The following is an 18,585-nucleotide window of genomic DNA, read 5'->3' as shown; positions in this document are numbered from 1 at the left end:
TCAGTTATCATAAGGTTGGATGAATTTAGGGACTTATCAATATCTTATAATTCACTGGCAGTTAATTCCGGACAGAATAAAACACAAACGAAGCAAATCGGCCCAGTAGAAACGATGGACGGATTTGTCAAAGCTGTTTTTAGTAAACGTTTTTTAAATATACCGGTAGATGTTAATGAACAGCGTTACCACACTAGAAAAGCTGTTGGTGAGGTTACGATGCGTAGGATCAGAAAGAAAGAAATAGACCCAAAATGTCGCAAAGAAAAAGCACAGGAAAGGCGTTTAGAATTATTTGAGGAGTACATTCATTTAAATTTAAGAATTTCATTGTAACTCCGTATTTAAACCAGAGTATAGATAAGTCCCATATTAAGAGTGTTTATATGTGCATTCCTTTCATGATGATATGTATATTTACGATTGGGGGCCGAAGGGGTTGTATGTGGTCCTGTAGGTTCACTTCTTGCTGGTGGAAGTGTACTAATAAAACACAGGAAATGTCATTTATTCCTACCGAGTCCGATACATGCATGTCCACGCCGTGGCCCCTGGGCAAAGGTTACACCGCGTGTACACGGCTAAGTCATGTAAGGGCGAAAAAAGCGAGCTCCCGACGCTTCAAAATGGGGACCAACCAGCTAAGGAAGACAACTCCGAAAGAAAACATCGACCCTCCAGGATTGGCGTTGGGCTGACAACCCAATCTGTAAAAAAAAAAAAGAAACACTCGTTACGAAACCTGAAGAAGAAATAGCCGGCCTGACCTTTTTACGACGACCTCGCAAACGTGTAAAGAAGAATTAGAGATCTGCACTTAACAGGAAAGAATGGGGCAAACTTCTTCAGCCCACAAAGGGCTGTCGTGCCAGTGATGAGGATGGGGATGATGATGATGTATATTTACGATTGCCTGTTCTCATATTTGGCTGAAGATGACACTCGCCAGCGTCGAAACTAGTTCTAAGTAAATGTTGTAACTTATTTAGTTTAATATTAGTATTGAAAAGGTGAATTTATTTTTGAGTACATTTATGTCATAACTCTTCATTCATTATGCATCAGGCTTTCGAAATTTTGTTGAGAATGCCCCCACACGACTTTCAATTATTGTTGACAGTAATTTAGCCTGAAATTTGAAGAAATTATACAGATTATCTGAAAGCTGTCTCCATTAATGGCAGGCTAGGTATAAATTTAAGATTCCTAGCAACTGGTGTCTCTTACATTTCACTAGAGTATCAAAACAAGAAATTTCAGTTATTGTGTCTGAGATGGTTCAAGCTTTACACAACAGTTATAACTCGTAAATGCGCAGCATCGCATTATGTGCAAAGGAGAATATAACTCCTTGTTATATCTGTTTTAAGAATTTATAAGTGTCCATTTACTTCTGCCTTTCAGATGAACTAACTAGGGGTCGCTAGTGTATTAGAAAATGACCAATAATTTATTTTATGACTCTTCCTGCCAATCAGCGAGAATGGGGTGATTTTTTATCCAAATAAAATGTTGTTTACCTCAGAGAATTCGTGATCCACGACATCCCAAAAATTGAACTGTGACAGTAGCTACAGTAATCTTAGAGCTTTGCATTCAAAACTCTTAAATTTTGACGCATCAAAATAAATAAAAGTATATATTTTAAAAATAATTTGTTAAATATTTTTATGGTAACAATCTCTTACTTTTGGAATGAAAAACTATCATGTGTAAAAGAAATAATAAATATCACATTTAAGGATTAAGGAATTGGTAAAGGTACGATATACACTTAAGAAAATGGAAATTGCAACACCATGAAGGCATTGGTCATTTGTGTTGATTTTCAAGATATGGAACGATGCCGTGTAGGTATGTAAACGATCAAAGTTTCAGAACCGTTGGATTGTTGCTACAGGTCTCCCCATCGTGATTGGTCGCGGAGGAATCAACTCTAGTATACGGACTCTGGTGTAGCGTAGTTGACATGCAGTCTGTGCAATGAAGTGTTCCCCGTCAGACATGCCTCGACGACAGAGAAGAGCACGCTATCAACAACTGTCGCCGTTTGAGAGGGCTCGGATAATTGGGCTGTGTGAGGCTGGATTATCGCTAAGGACTGTCGCTGCACGTGTTGGCCGACAGGAATCTACGGTACAACGTGTATGGCAGCAGTGGTCAAATGAAGGTACCCACACTCGTAGACCTGGCGCAGGCCCAGCGCGACAGACAACTGTGAGAGAGGATCGCCGCACATTCGGATGGCCCGGATGGAACCCCATGCAACAGCAGCGCGAATTCGAGCAAATGTGGCACTCCACGTTATACAACAAGCAGTTGGTAATCGCCAGCGTGCAGCTGGCTTACGAGCCCGTGTCCCTGCAGAAGGCGTTCTATTGACCCCACAACAGCGACGTGTAGGGCTGGCCTGGTGTCGAGAAAGATCGACGTGGGTCGGCGAATGGCATATGGTCGTTTTTAGTGATGAATCGCGCTTCTGTCTTGCCCGCAGTGATCGCCGGAATCGTGTGCGCCGACGTACCGGGGAGAGGGCAGCTCAGATCTTCTTGTCGAGAGGCACACATTATGGTCTGGGAAGCTATTGGCTTTAATGTGAAATCACAATTAGTGCTTGTTGAGGGCACTATGACTACTCGACAGTACGTTGATAGGGTACTCAATCCAGTGGTTGTCCCTATGATGGCGAACATTGCCAATGGGATGTTTCAGCAGGACAATGCCCGGGTTCACACTGCACGCATCTCCAGAGAAGCTCTCCACGACATCACAACCTTAGAATGGCCCGCCAGATCCCCGGACCTCAGTCCTATTGAGCATGTGTGGGACATGATTGGTCGACAACTGGCCAACCGTCCTCAGCCACCCACAACTCTGGAACAACTGACCCGTGCAGTGCAGCAAGCATGGGCCACCATTCCTCAGGAAGAGATCCAGGGTCTTATTGACTCCATGCCTCGACGAATTCATCAATGCATTGCAGCTCGTGGTGGGCACATCATGTATTGATTGTTGTCCAAACTTGCGGTCAGAGGGACCTGAAAGTGTAATCATCCAATCACAACCGAACACTCGTCCTGCATGTTCAATTGCAGCAATGTATCACCACTCCTTCTGGGTGTTGCAATTTCCATTTTCTTCAGTGTAAAAGAAACATTAATTTAACCTAGTTTTAGGATAGTATTATTTTGACGATATACAATTAGTGATTATGGAAGGTTAGGTTATTCAGCAAGGAGCCAGTGTTGCCAAGTCTCCCCAAATTTCCCGATTTTTTGCAACACATCAGGAAATGCGAAAAAAACGAAAAATCTCCCGAAATATCTTCTAATTCAAATTTAAGAAAAATTAATAATGATTACTTGTACATAATATATTTGTGCATAAGGACTCTTTCCTTGTCTCACTGCGTGACGTTTTATCGATAACATCACTCGATAGGTAATTCCTCACATTCAATTCAGGCTAGAGTTGCATAATCTCTCCACTCGTATTGAACTGAGAACTCACGTTTGAGTGCATCATTCGAGGGGAAATCCCCGACCCGCATATCGATCTGTATCCTGCTACGATTTCAAATTTGACACACAAATTCTACGCCTGATGAATAACTACATCAACAGGAAGAGTGGGGAAGAAGAAGAATACAGTGGTCAGAGGATATGGGTGAGGTTAATTGTATATTTTTCTCATAATAACTTCACATGAATATTACATTCTTTAATTTAGTTATATTATAACATTCGAGTGCCCAGGAAACTGCTGAAATTTTCATTAAAACTCCTGAAATTTTGTAGGTACAATGTAGCGGTGTTTTATTTGTCGATACGGCAACACTGTAAGGAACGAAGCTGTAAATGAAGCTGCATTAAAACACAGCTAAAAGAATATACAGAACTAAAAATACTGCATATTAAAAATTTCGCTTGCGATTTGATAGTCAATTTTTAGAAGAAATAAGAAATCATTGTATTCCTCGCTACGAAATTGCGTGTTCTAATTGTGTCCTTGCGCATGTGCGAACCGAAATGTTAACGAACATGCTATTTTGTTTATTAGTAAATAATATTCATGAACAATTTTGATTAACAGTATTTATTAACAAAGTTAATGAAAACATCTCCCTGTAGACGCACATTAACAGTTATACATCAACAAAGTGAAAAATGAAAAAAGGTGGCTTCAGATATTACAAAAAAATCGCCTCAAATTTGATTTTTGTTTCTGCATTTGGTAGGAACATTCTCGTATGACTTCACCAATATTTAAAAAAAGAACCTTTTATAAATCTCATCAGTTAAATAGTTTAGTAACGATACATCAGGGCTGTCATTGAGCAGAATGAAAGCACTCAGCGATGTGTTTCACGGGAGAAATAGTTCCTTATATGGGATGGAACCCGCTACGTTGTTCAGTGTTATTCGCTCCTGCTCGCCCAGTGCCTCCAGGAAGAGCGAATTCAGCTCCTTGTAGATGTCCAACCAGTTCTCGTTCATGAACTTGAGAGTTGTTTCACCTGAAAGTAAACACGAGCAGAAAAGAACATCATACATGCATACACCATCATTATACACTGTTATGCCTGCAAACCTCCACTATTTTGTAACTAATTCTATGACCTCCTATCGTATCTCAAACATGTTGAGACGGACTGTAGGTGATGATCTAAAGTATGATAACAACAACATATATATATATATTTATTTATTTATTTATTTATTTAGTTATTTATAAAATAAAATTTTGTCTGTGCATTGCTCAGAATTTAACATGATGGTATTTCTGTATCAGTCGTGTCCATAGTAACAAGGAATTGAACTTTTTTAAATTTTCCGTAATTTCTGTCTATCTGTATGTATGTATGTATGTATGTATGTATGTATGTACAAACGAAAACGGCTAAAGATAATTTAATGAAACTTGGTGTGTAAAGTCGGGGAATAATTGGATAGAGTATAGGCCATAAATAATGATATTCGTGCCGAGAGATATACTGTAGTAGTTTAGGGAAAGGATTAAAATTTAATGTTCAAATACCTATGTCATTAGTGGTCCTATCTTAATGAAAATTGCTATGCAAAGTCGAAGAAAAATTCGCTATGTTCTAGGCCATAATTAATTTTATTCACACTGAGATAAATGGTAGTTTAGGGGAAGGCCAAAAAATTTAATTTTTTTAGAACATGGAATGTAGGCTTTCTAGCCACTCTACGGACTTAATGTAAAACCTCTCTCAGGCACCATATAAAATGTAACGACGCACGAGAGTGTACCCTCGTTTCCTTTATTCCCTTGATTTTCTGGTAACACAGATTTTCGAAAAAAGGAGTCTTCCTGATAAATATGTTTTTAAAATTCAATACTTGCTTCATACTTTTTGCAGCCATTTACCTCCCACGCTTCTTTCCCTGTTTGGACCACTGAAACCCCCGTGACAATAATAATATAACCCTACATAACATGAATAGGTACGGACTTAAGTTTTGTTTTCTTTAAATTGTCTTTATGACAGCACTCACCTAGCGTCTTGTCTCCATTGAAGAGGTTCTCCAGGTTGTAGTAGGCTCTTCCTATGCTGACGGTTGTATGTTTGCCACTGAGGAACTTGACGTATTCTTCACCATCTTCCCTCGTTTCAAAGGCGCACTGCGCCTCATAATCCAGAACAAGATCGACTGCAAAGAAAAAAGCATTAAGCGATTACTTAACGAGGAAGGATCCAGTAAGATATTTTACAAGCCAAATTTTACGCACAAACAACTCATCGTCATCATCATAATCGTTATCATTTATTCACTCCAGCAAGCCGGGTGCTGTGGTGTACGAGGTGGGACAAAATTCCATTCCACACTCCATGTCGTACTATGTCGGCATGTGGAAGATCTCTGGTGATACATTTGGTGTTTACCCGAAAAATGAAATAAAACTCATCCAAACACACCCAAAAGAGAAAGGGTTTACTCTGACATCTAGTTGGCCTATAATGAAACGGAACGTCGAAATTGACGAGCAGACAGTCATATGCCGTCAAGCTAAAATCCATGCACAGAATAGCCAAGGTCATATGGTTCTTCTTCTTATTATTATTGTTATTCAGTAAACAATGTACTAGTCAGAAACAAACATAATATGCACGTTCACAAATGACAATTTTAAATTTTATTACACCACGGTAGACTTGTGACGTGCAACCTCAACAGCGTTTGATGCTGCAAAGAGAAGATCGTCTACTGTACAAGATGCACGGCACAGCATGCATTCCAGTAGATATTCCATGGTCTGGAGTTCTACGCAATCTCAGTTAACGTTGTCGACTGGGAACTGACATTTCTGCAGATTGCTTTTGGATCTTCGAACTCCAGAACGAAGACGACTTAATGAACTCTACACAATCCAAGTTTGTTCTTGTCCAGGTGCAAGGCTTTCCGAAGGATGGGGCCAGGTAGAGTAAGGACGCATGAGTGTGTATCCTCGTTTCCATTATTCACTTTGTTTTCTGCTAACTACATTTGTTTTCTAGCTAAATCTGAGGTAGTTTGCAAGACTGCGGTGGTTTTCAAGAAATTCTTCCTGGATCTCATTCTAGGAGTAGCTGGTACATAACCTTACAGCGAGGGGCGTTGCTGATGGACATGTTCAGTTCACTCTGCATTGGGAGCTACCTCGCGACGAATACCTAATGGCGCTGTCCCTGCAAACTGATAGAGTTTTACAAGAGGTGTAGGCTTCAGACGACCTGTAACAAGCCTATATGTTTCATTGGGGGAGAAGCTTTTTTCCTGGACGTGGTTCCCCTGCATAGGTACATGGATTAGTGTTTCCTGTATTGAACTGACTATTATCAATCCAGAAGCAAATTAGTATTCTTGGATAGAAAACACAAACTGAAATAGTGGATGTAGAATGGATTCTGAAAAAAGTAGGCCATCTTCTAACGACAACAAACACTTTTCGGTCTGTAGTGAGTCTAAAACTACAGTTCGTAACCAGTATTCAATCGTGAAAGAAATCTGCCTTTTATACCACTCACTAGTCTGCTTTTCAATCATTACATATTTATTTCGTATCTTCATTTTAACATCCAGCTCTCTGGTGGGGACACAAGTCCATTCGCATTGTAATCCATTTAGCCTGTGGAGGACACAACCAGCTCTACAGCAATGTAACACAGTGTCCTTGCACTGGAATGGCTAGGAGTTAAGCCGGCAACTTGTCCGTCCACGCCGTTAAGTGGGTATGCATACCCTTCGGGCGTTCTAAATGGAGATACGAACGGAAAAATTTGTCCCTGTCACATAGAAAATATATTAACAGCAACGTTAACACTATATTCGGGTCATCCGTGACCCGATGTACTTCTCTTGTTCAAAACACACGTTGGTGAGAACTTCTAATAGTAACAGATCAACAAAATAGGAATACCTGCGGCCGAAACAATGTAGAAGTAAATTGCAGTGTTTACTTACCGACGCTTATGTTACTCTTGCCAGATCCAGAAATGGGTAGTATAAGGATCTTCCCATCCACCTGGTAATCAGCCAACATTTGACAAAGAGGGGAGTAGAAAGTATAGCCAAATGTCATCTTGTCAAAATCGATCCTGCAACAAAGGTATGTTTATAAGGCTACGTTACACAATCCACAGTTCTAGCCCTTCAGCCAAGCAACTCTGTGTTGAACACATCCTAGGGATATGAGCTAAGGGTTTTAGGTAAATAAAATATAATAAAGTATGAGAATGTGTTCTTTTTTATCCCAAAAATTGAATCCGTTCCCTAATCATAGCTATCCGGTCGATTGCATTTGCAGTTTGCTTTTTACTACCATTGCGAGTGCTAATGTGAGTCAATGCATTGTTTCATTTAAGAACCACTACGAGCGCTAATGTGAGTCAAAGCAGAGTGTCACTTGAGCCCCAATAACTACATTCCGTGAGGACATTTTTCAAAAAATTAAAAAAAACACCTGAGGGTATTGAATCAAGGAACACGTTACAGAATTATTTATGTAATAAGTTAAATTTGATTTTAATCAAGAAGAAAACGGGTAAAGAAACAAGGAATTTTAGGCTGTTTTCGGGAAATGTATTTAGGTCGGACTTGATATGTGAAATTTGATATTTTAGTTTGATAGATCTACCCAAGACTTACATTTCCATTCCCTCTGGCTCTTTCGGCACAATTACGTTTTTTGTAGTATGGGAACCCCTACTTAGTTTGCTCAAGGTGTTTTCAACATTAACAAGCTAAATACAAATGTCACCCTCTTCTATGGATGGAAACAGATAAATTCCACCTGGCTATAATGAAGATGGATGACAGATAGATTTTTTCAGCTAGGCTAAACGTTGGATATTGCATTTGAGACTAAATTTTTATACTTTTTCAACGCACACAATTCTATAGTTAACTAAAATCTTTGAAAAATTTTGTAGTTCGTTCTTACACAACGCGGATAATCCTATCAAGGCAAGTGAGTGATATGATGAACTCATTGTTTTGATGTAACATTGATATAATACTGGTATTTTTCACTTTATAACCTAAGTCATTCAGTTCACAGTGAGATTTCAAGGTGAGTATAATTGATAGAGGAGTAATTTATTATCATGGAATATGGGAAAATTGAAATTAGGCGACCGATGGTGTTAACTTTATTATACCATCCTCATATTTTCTCATATGTGCTCACATACACCCTTTCACTCTACCAGTCTGTCATTCACTCATTCCCCCCCGCATGCACACACAGTCACAGTCACATGCAGAAAATTCTATAGATGAAATTTTGTTATATGCACAAATGAAATGTTCGAAGAGGTAAGTTCTTGACATTCCTTACAGTGAGTTCCATAGATGGGAAAAGGTTAGCTTGTCTTCCTCTTTGAGCTGAATGGTAAGACAGTGATGAATGGTGGAAGGTATTTATATTTATAGGGGCAGGAAGAAAGAGCAAGTTAGTTTAATTCAATGAATGGGAGTCTCGTTGGGTTTATGGGGGTGACAATTAATGTATAAAAGGAAAATCTTACCGGATGTTCTTAAACTTCAAGTTTTCGGCGAAGTAAATCTTCACATTATTCATCTTAATGTTCAGTCCTCCTTGATGTATCTCTAACGACTGAACGAGAAATGGATTCAGTGATTGCAATTTGAAGTTCTTTTCACCTGAAAATAATGGTATATATTAATGCTTGTACACTACCATACTGGACCATGTCACTGAGAATGTTTTAAATTAACGTAATTGTCAATATACATCATATAATTGACTGAAAAAATAAAAATAAATGCATGTGAGGAGTGTGATGGAGCTACGATAATGTTTCAGTTATGATTCATACATTAATATATTTCAGTCAAGACTTAGACTGATTACAGTTACATAGAGGTAAACATTTAAAACTCAATATAATTTTAGATGCCACATGCGAGGACAATGTTCAATATATCATTGTACAAAACAAGAATAATTCAACCTAGAAGAGACAAGTGTCTTACCTTGGTATAACACTTTCGGGTGATGCAATAGCGTTACTTGAGATATAGAGAGATCACTGTGTTGCGTGACTAGCAATATTAGAGTAGTTTTAAACTTTGCAGTGGTGTCGCTTGAGTTGTACAAGTATACTGTAAAACGAGTTCAAATAAATTAAAATTATACTTATATGGAAAAATTTTAGTGTGGAAAAGTGAGAAAAAAATGTTCGCACAATATTGTGATATCTTGATTCAGTGACTTTAGCTTGCCGTAATTTTTACTTGAAAATAATGGAATATCTGAATTTTGTGCCCTACCATACTGGGAAATTTACTGAGATTCTTTAAAACGAATTCAATTTGTCATATATTTCTATTATACACCACAGAAACCACTGAAGAAAATAAAAGAAAAATGAGAAGTGTGATGGGGCTACGATTACGTTTCGTTTACTATTTATGGCCTGAAAATTATTGAAAACTCATTCGATAGGATAGAGTATCTCATTGGAATTCCAAAAAGGTTAAAATAACCTATGTCAATGATCAAAGACGATTCAGAACTCATCGTCTTGAAGACACGTACATTTGTTTAAATTTAGGAAATCACCAGCTAACAATAAGATTATAAACCTTATATAACATTGTTTTGTCAATACCCGTCACGTGCTAGGTATTCTACATCAAACCTTGGGGCCGTAAGCTAGATTCAGCCTATTCCTTCTTTCATTTTTACATATCTTGTATATTTCCGTGTTGTATGAAAGGGTATACACGTCGGTTATAGACATTTGAGGTAAACACTACTTAAAAACAGTCAGCATTAGTCGCTTTTCACATAACAGCTGCATGCTGACAGGATTGAACACTGCGATGCTTACCAACACAACACACGACGACTTTAAAGAAATTTGGCCACTCACGCAGTCAACATATTCAATTAATGTGGCCGCTCCACACGATGATTTACCCAACACTGACAACTAAATATCGGTCAAACGGCAGCAACAAGTCCTAACGTGTTCTACGATACTTCTCAATAATGACAATTAACACTGCTCCTACTCCACTTCCAACTGCCTGTATCAGTTCCCAACTTACAGACAATTGCTTGGAGAATTGATTCCAGTGAATGGTTTACGTTCGTTCGTTGATCTTGCCTTGGAATTTGGCGCTGTTTAGATAGAAGGACTTATTTATAAACTTCTCCGAATTGTACCCTGTAGAGCCATAGCACAAGTTTTCAATTATATGTTCATATGCCATGATGACACAAGATTGGAAACAATCAACTTATGAGCTAGGACATGACATGTCGTATGGCTTTTAGTGCCGGGATATCCCAGGACGGGTTCGGCTCGCCAGATGCAGGTCTTTCTATTTGACACCCGTAGGCGACCTGCGCGTCGTAATGAGGATGAAATGATGATGAAGACAACACATACACCCAGCCCCCGTGCCATTGGAATTAACCAATTAAGGTTAAAATCCCCGACCTGGCCGGGAATCGAACCCGGGACCCTCTGAACAGAAGGCCAGTACGCTGACCGTTCAGCCAACGAGTCGGACAGCTAGGACATGTCATGATACTAGTGCCAGAAGTTTTCGGAAAGGTATGACCAAGGAGAGAAAGCTCAACACTGGTTACCTCAAGGATCATTACTATCTCCACTCCTGTTAATCTTGTATATTTCTGACAGGTATAAAATTATGTTACGCTGATGACTCTGCAGTATCTATTCCATCACATGTTTCAGATATGGTGACCATCAACAATGCTGACTGGCTATGGTTAGTTCAGGCGAACACTGTCTCTTCTATTACTACGATAACAATATGTATTCTGGCGTCATAAAACGTTTCGCCTTCTTTCGGGCCGAGGAGATTTGGGGCGGTGAAGGTGAAAGGTTTGGCGGCCGTGACCCATAAAATGAAATGAAATTTAATATCCCCGGATTCACCTTACTGCAGGAGAATGGGAAACCATAGAAAACCATTCTGAGGACAGCGTCATCCGAATGAAGAGCTGTCGATGTACTTTTAAGGTCATCGGGCAACCCCCTTGTGTTATTACATTTCTCCGCAAGATTATAGTACAGTTGTAACTGTGTATAAACTAACCCGTCAACGATGGGTAGAACGCTAGTAAACTAATAAGAATATTGAAATAGCCACAGATGATATGTAAAATCTTTTCAACCACTTTACTTCTGATCAGGAGAAGTTACTCACCATTTATAAAGTGCCCCAAGGCAGCCTGAGCACTTTCCACATAACATTTGTCGTCGCCTCGCTTACATTTCTTTATATACGAAGCTGGAACAAAAGAAACGATTTATTAGTGAAAATAGAAATGCATAATTAGTGTAAGTATTTTACTACTTGATGGACAGGACAAACATCAGATAGTAAGTGGTATTAGTGAACTGAATATTTGCACAATCTGTTACACCTTCGTTTGTAAATTCGGCCATCTTGATGAATTCCTACAGGGTAGTATTTCTAAGAGGAAGTCGCTGTACCGTAATTCCTATATTAGCATGTTTAATTGCCAGATGTGAAATATGTTGTAGGTATAAGTGCCTAAGAATAAATTTGCCTCTGAGACCCCTAGATATCAATAAAGCCCGTATTTTCATGCAGTAATAGGTTAGATTGCAAACTAATTTGGTTAGTAGGAAATGTCGGCCACCCGCTCTTCAATAATGTAGAAAGAGTAACATAAATTATAGGGATTCTGATGGGCCGTACCCCTAATATTTATGCAAACCTCATAGCATAATCGTTGTGAAGTAGACTATACTTGCTTCTCGCTTCAGTAAGTTTGCATTCCAACCTATTAATGTATAAAATTCCGGGCTCTAGATATCAATATGTAGAGCGAGTCAGCATGTTACCTCAACGTCAACCATTTAAATGTGTGTCTACCCCGTACTTGCTGTATGTCAGTCGTCATAAGTAGACATTGGATATTAGGCAGTAATAGATTAGAATGCAAACGAATTTGGTGCAACCCGACCTTCCATAATGTAGCAAGAGTAACATACATTCTAGGAGTACTACAGGCCGTGTCCCTAAAGTTTATGCAAATCTCATAGCATGACCGATATACAGTGCACAGTATAATTGCTATTCGCCCAGTAAGTTCCCATTCTCACCTATCAGTACCTAAAAAACCGAACTCTGGTCATAAATACATTCCTTGTCCCTAACAAGAGTTATAACTCGGAAAAATCAAGTTTTCACAAGCTAAGACCACTTTTCACTAAGTAGAATAGAAACCGAAGCTCACGGAACCACAATAGACAACACGTTCCTTAATTAACAGTTCTAATGAAGATAAAACTCAACATGTTGTACCCCCGAAATGTTACTGTGAGTGAAATTTTCTTTGGCGCCAGGGAAATAATTCTCAAATCCTTCGTGACATGGCCACAGAAACTGTCTAGAAATCTGAAATATTCCGTCTCAATTCTTCGACACCATTTATGCGGGTTCATAGAACATAAAATTGTTAATTTTAAACTCTATTATTTTTAAGATTAATATGATTTATTTATTCAAACATTAATCATCCTTCATCGACATTTTCACTGTTTATTAATCTGTGTCATTTGGCAAACCTAGAATATACTGGGTCAGATTAATAAATGTATTAATCAAATGTAATGTAATAGTTGTATAAGCAACAGCAACGCAAAGTGGCTTTGTTCGTTTTCAGTGAGATGTTTACGGAATTTCAATATGAGTAACGTAAACTTATCACTTTAGTGGCTGTTGCGTGTAAATATTTTATTTCATATTGTGGTGAATTTACTTGTTTGAAATCAAATTAATTTGATTATAAATAATTTTGATTCATTTTAACCTCTAGGGTGGGCTTTTCCCTCTGTCTCAGCGACAGATTCTACCTATACCGCACCAAAGGCAGTGTCCTGGAGCATGAGACTTTAGGTCAGGGGATACAACTGGGGAGAATGACCAGTATCTCTCGCAGCTGCTATGCTGAACAGGGGCCTTGTGGGCGGATGGGAAGTTTGGAATGGATAGTCAAGGAAGAGGGAAGGAATCGGCCGTGGCCTTAATTTCGATACCATACCTGCATTTGGCTGGAGGAGAAGTGGGAAAACACAGAAAACCACTTCGAGGATGGCTGAGCTGGGAATCGAACAACCCTATACTCATTTGACCTCCCGAGCCTGACTGTACCCCGTTCCAGCCTTCGTACTACTTTTCAAATTTCGTGGCAGAGCCGGAAATAGAACCCGGGCCTCCGCGGGTCGCAGCTAATCACTCTAACTACTACACCAGAGAGGTGGAATATATATGTTGTACCAGGAAGCCTGGTCCAAAACAGAGTTCCCGATGTCTAAATTCGAACTCCGCGGCGTGTGCTAACAACGTGCGAACAACGTGCAGCATATGACGTCACGCCCTGCATATCTCGGTCAAGGCTAAATTACGTCAGCCGAGAGAACATTCTAAATGTTCTATCATTAATAACGTTTGTTTGGTTCAGAGTACGATTAAATGAATGACGTCATCATGTCGACCAATTTTTGCCACCATAGTTCCCGAATTTGAAGGATATCCAATAAAGATTAAAGGAGATATTTAACGAAATGTAATAGACCCAATTCTTCAGAATCCTGTATAAAAGGATGGCATATTTTTATGTCAAGTCAGTCAGCTATGTGCCACAGTCGAGGCCGGACGGTCGGCTGATGGTTCTAAACTGCCGTGATGTGAGTTACGAGTTCGATTCTCGTCAAGTGTTTGGAAGCCTGCGTGATAGAAACTTTAACACTACGATGCTTCGTATCGGACTTAGAAATTCCATCGCCATTCGCGTGTGAGAGAGAAGTTCCACTGTGAATGAAGACAGTTCAATTTATGTGCATTTTTAGTGACTAACTATTTATGAGACGAGAACAAGAGTAATTAGAATTTGTAATTTTTTCTCTCTCGATTACAACGTTCTTTCGAAGTAATTAAGTACAAGCCAGTGTTCAAATCCAAAGGATGATAGGAATTTTCTCGACAGTAAACTTCAAACTGTACGTCTATTTTCACCGAGTAATTGACATATTTAACCAAGTAAAACATTACAATCGAACTTAGAATTTTCTCAAGTGAATAACATTCTAAGTAGGACTTTGTCACGACTTAGTGATACTATCTTAAACTTGTGTTTTACGTGCGGAAGACATTTCTCGCATTCTTAAGGTTCTTAATAGAACTTGTATCTGTAAATAGATTGAACCAAGGACTGATTTCGAACAGACTATGTTTGCATTACAACGTTATTTTTTATAATCAAGTGTAGTGAATGGAACTAAATTCACGAGACAGAAATCTTTACTTAGAATTTATTACAGTGATTAATTCCAATTGAAAGTTGCGTTATTCTTCAGCCGGTGTTATTTGACAGTGATAGAGTGACATACTTTTTATTATTTCTTAAATGGCTGTTTTGCATTAGACTCGGTCTAATATTTTCGACTGTGTAGCTTCAACTTTAGTAACATTCAATCTTAAACTTTTCAAGTTCGGTCGGATTTCAGTGAAATTCTGTCGCAACTAGTGATTTATAGTCTACCTTCACAACGATTATGCCATGGGGTTTGCATAAACATTAGGGGTACGGCCCATCAGAACCCCTATAATTTATGTTACTCTTTCTACATTATGGAAGAGCGGCTGGCCGACATTTCCTGCTAACCAAATTATTTTGAAACCATTACTACTAATAATTTTTCTGTGCAGAAGCCATTTTCATAAACGAGCACATTTCGGGCACAAGTGCATTGCCGTATTCTGTTTCTACGCCTTCAAGAGCTTCTAGACCTTCTAGAATTTCGAGAACTTTCAGACGTCCATCGGAAAACGGTGCAGAGGTGAAGGAGTAATAGCAAGGACTGCAGTGTACATTATCAGCCCAGCCCAAGAAGGGCACTCGTAAAATCTGCTGCACTGAGGTGATGCAGAATTTAACATTTATTTTGTGAAATAAATTCTTCGACAATTTTTAAAAGGATTCCATTATACTTATTTCATGCCAAACTCTCCTCTCTGTAACGCTTCAGATAGCAACCGGACACACCCTGTGTCAGTCTTATGCTTAGCTGGCAGACCAGAACACTAATTCAGGTTACAATGTATAATGTTTTAAATATAATGGCAGATATAAAATAATGAATTTGTTTAAAATATTGAAAATATTTCGTTTGCTGTCGCGGAAATTTAAATGTCCCTAACATATTATCATGCGTTTATTTCAAATATTCCTATTTGAATGAATTCAATGGTTCATGTTTGTTTTAAGTTGCATGTTTCTCATTGAGAAAATACACGCCCAGTTCGTTTTTGAGGGGGATTTTAAAAACCACTGCTGTTTGAATTTCATGTACCGCCCTTAAATTGATGCGATGTTCCTCAATAGCAACGCCCCCATAAAAAAAATCGGGATGGAAAGAATTGAAATGAACTCATGGTATATTAACCCTCTACTGCCGAATGTGACTTTGAAGTCACACATCATTCTGTACACATTTTCGACTGTTAGAATGCAATTGAGCCACTACTTCCCAGTGTAACTTTCAAGTTACAGTATGGCTGTGTGATTTTCAACTGTTTATAGTTTAATAGTTATATGCATAAGTCACCAGGAAGCGCCAAATGTATGGTTGGGAGCAATTCCCAGGCACATGGCGGATAGCTAGTTTTACAATTATGTTTTGTGTTATTACTAACAAATTATATGCATAAAAAATATAGAAACCAAAGGTAAGCATCTTGAATATTTTATGAGACTGTTATTTTATAAATTAGTCAATTTTCACATATCAGAACATTACTGCCCAGTGTGACCTGGAAGTCACAAACCTAATTTTTGAAAATCAAAAATGAAAATTCAATAAAAACTGCATTTATGTGTAGTTTACAACATATTTACTTAGTATATGGAAGAGAAAATTTTTTAAAACACAACAAAATAATTTGGGCAGTAGAGGGTTAAACGTTGAGATAAGTGTCAAGTTAATTTGCTGAAATATTTAGAACAAATGCAACTGGCCCGCGCTGCTAGCACAGCAGCCGCTTCAGAATATTGGGCAGTATGGCTCTGTGTTATGACGTCATGAGGCATTGAATTGAGGCTGCCTATTCTAAATGATTTAAAAAGTGCACTTAGTGTATTCTCACTTTATTGTCGCTGTGTTACCGAAATTAATTATTAATAATTAATAATAATTGATTACTAATGTATAATAATGAAAACAAATATTTTCACACTCATAATTAAACTTAAAACAGAAAAAAATATTGTAAGATTATCCTACTATTGTTGTTGCTGTTTTTGTTGTTTCGGTGGTGGTGGTACGAATCGACGGCAAACAAAGGAATTATCTGAGGGGATAGAATTGACATGAACAGGAAGGTTCGAACATACAGAGACTCGGCCGTATTATTCATATTAGATTGCAGTATACAATAGTGCTTCACAGAAACGTTTGGCGGTTTGCCGATAAGGCTAAGCGTCAAATTGTGACGATATTTAATACAATATGGCCTTTACACTCTGTCATTAACTGAGCGAGTTGGCCATGCGGTACGAGACGCGAAAATGTGAGCTTGCACTCGGGAGATATTGGGTTCGAACCCCATTGCCGGCAGCCCTGAAGATGGTTTTCCGTCGTTTACCATTTTCACACCAGCAAATAGTGGAGCTGTACCTTAATCAAGGCCACGTCCGATTCCTTCCCATTTCTAGCCCTTTCCTATCCCATGGTCACCATAAGACCTATCCTGTGTCGGTGGAACGTAAAGCAATTTTAAAACACTCCGTGATTCACGGCTGTAGTTCAACCCGTCACCTCCAGAATTCAACTATGTGACCGGAATAACTCCCCGCATCAGCCGGCATTATTATTATTATTATTATTATTATTATTATTATTATTATTATTATTATTATTATTATTATTATTATTATTATTATTATTATTATTATTATTATTATTATTATTATTATTATTATTATTGTTATTATTATTATTTCTTAATCCGTTTAACCTCCAGGGTTGGTTTTCCCCCCGGACTCAGCGAGGGATTCCACCTCTACCGCCTCAACGGCAGTGTCCAGGGGCCTGAGACATTCGGTCGGGGACGAAACTGGGGAGGAGAACCAGCACCTCAACAGGGGATTTGTGATGGGATAGGAATATCGGAAGGGATAGACAATGAAGAGGCAAGGACGTGGCCGTGATCTTAAGTTAGGTACCACCCCGGCATTTGCCTGGAAGGAAATAAGAAACAACGGAAAACCGCTTCATTTGTCCGCCCGAGGCTGAGTGGACTCCGTTCCAGCCATCGGACCAGTTTTCAAATTCCTTGGCAGAGCCGGGAATCCAATCCGAGCCTCCGGGTTGGCAGCTAATCACACTAATCACTCCTCCACAGAGGCGGGCATTATTATTATTATTATTATTATTATTATTATTATTAATGCCAGGAATTTTGGAGAGTAATAGGATAGAATACTGAAGCGGATTACAAGTACTCACTAGCCTGCAAAATGTTTAAGCTATGTTAGTTGCATAAACATTAGGGGTATGTCCTATGAGAACTCCTAAAACTTATTTTAATCCCACTACGTTCCGAAAGAGTAGTCTGGTCGCCAATTCCTACTAACCAGCTTAGTTTCCAATCCAACCTATCATTGGCTAACAATTCTGGATCTAATTATTATTATTGTCATCATCATGTGCTTACTTACGAAGTTCAATTGTAGCAGCGGAGGAGATTAAAAATCCGAAGACAAGAAGTCCCACAATATTCACGCCCATCTTTCGAATGATAGTGTCCTGAAGTCGACAATGGACTGGAGTGTATACTGACGATCCTCCTAGATATAAACGTCTCATCGGGTCTGTCGACACAGTTCTTCAGAAGAAGTTACTCAACGACGGTCGTAAAAATGATGACATCCTTCCTTACAGTATTTACCAATATTCTAATGCGTTCGCGTAATGAAATTTATTGTACATGAAAAAACCTGAAACACACACAAGAAAAGAGAACTGCAATTACGCTTTGCATTGTAATT

The 18,585-nt window shown here is 38.7% G+C and overlaps 1 protein-coding gene across 1 annotated transcript; it reads right to left on the bottom strand.

Annotated features, from left to right (window-relative positions):
• Positions 1–3,757: 3,757 nt before the first annotated feature.
• On the bottom strand, positions 3,758–18,343 carry LOC136885486 (circadian clock-controlled protein daywake). Its single transcript, XM_067158065.2, has 6 exons — positions 18,256–18,343; positions 11,712–11,795; positions 9,032–9,167; positions 7,467–7,600; positions 5,520–5,675; positions 3,758–4,516 (listed from the first exon to the last, which is right to left on the bottom strand). Exons 1-6 carry the CDS (start codon positions 18,323–18,325, stop codon positions 4,365–4,367), a joined length of 732 nt encoding a protein of 243 aa, XP_067014166.2. The 5' UTR covers positions 18,326–18,343; the 3' UTR covers positions 3,758–4,364.
• Positions 18,344–18,585: the final 242 nt, after the last annotated feature.

This window comes from Anabrus simplex, chromosome 14, assembly GCF_040414725.1.
Source record: "Anabrus simplex isolate iqAnaSimp1 chromosome 14, ASM4041472v1, whole genome shotgun sequence".
NCBI classification, from domain to species: Eukaryota; Metazoa; Arthropoda; class Insecta; order Orthoptera; family Tettigoniidae; genus Anabrus; species Anabrus simplex.
This window is presented reverse-complemented; position numbering and strand designations above follow the sequence as displayed.

What these genes read in the sequence shown, in the direction of transcription:
- LOC136885486 (XM_067158065.2), bottom strand. Translation starts at nt 18,325, where the DNA reads ATGGGCGTGAATATTGTGGGACTTCTTGTCTTCGGATTTTTAATCTCC. An exon ending in CTTGGGGCACTTTATAAATG is followed by an intron (nt 9,168 to 11,711) that starts GTGAGTAACTTC and finishes CATTATTTTCAG; the next exon opens with GTGAAAAGAACTTCAAATTG. An exon ending in CAAGAGTAACATAAGCGTCG is followed by an intron (nt 5,676 to 7,466) that starts GTAAGTAAACAC and finishes TTTTCTTTGCAG; the next exon opens with TCGATCTTGTTCTGGATTAT.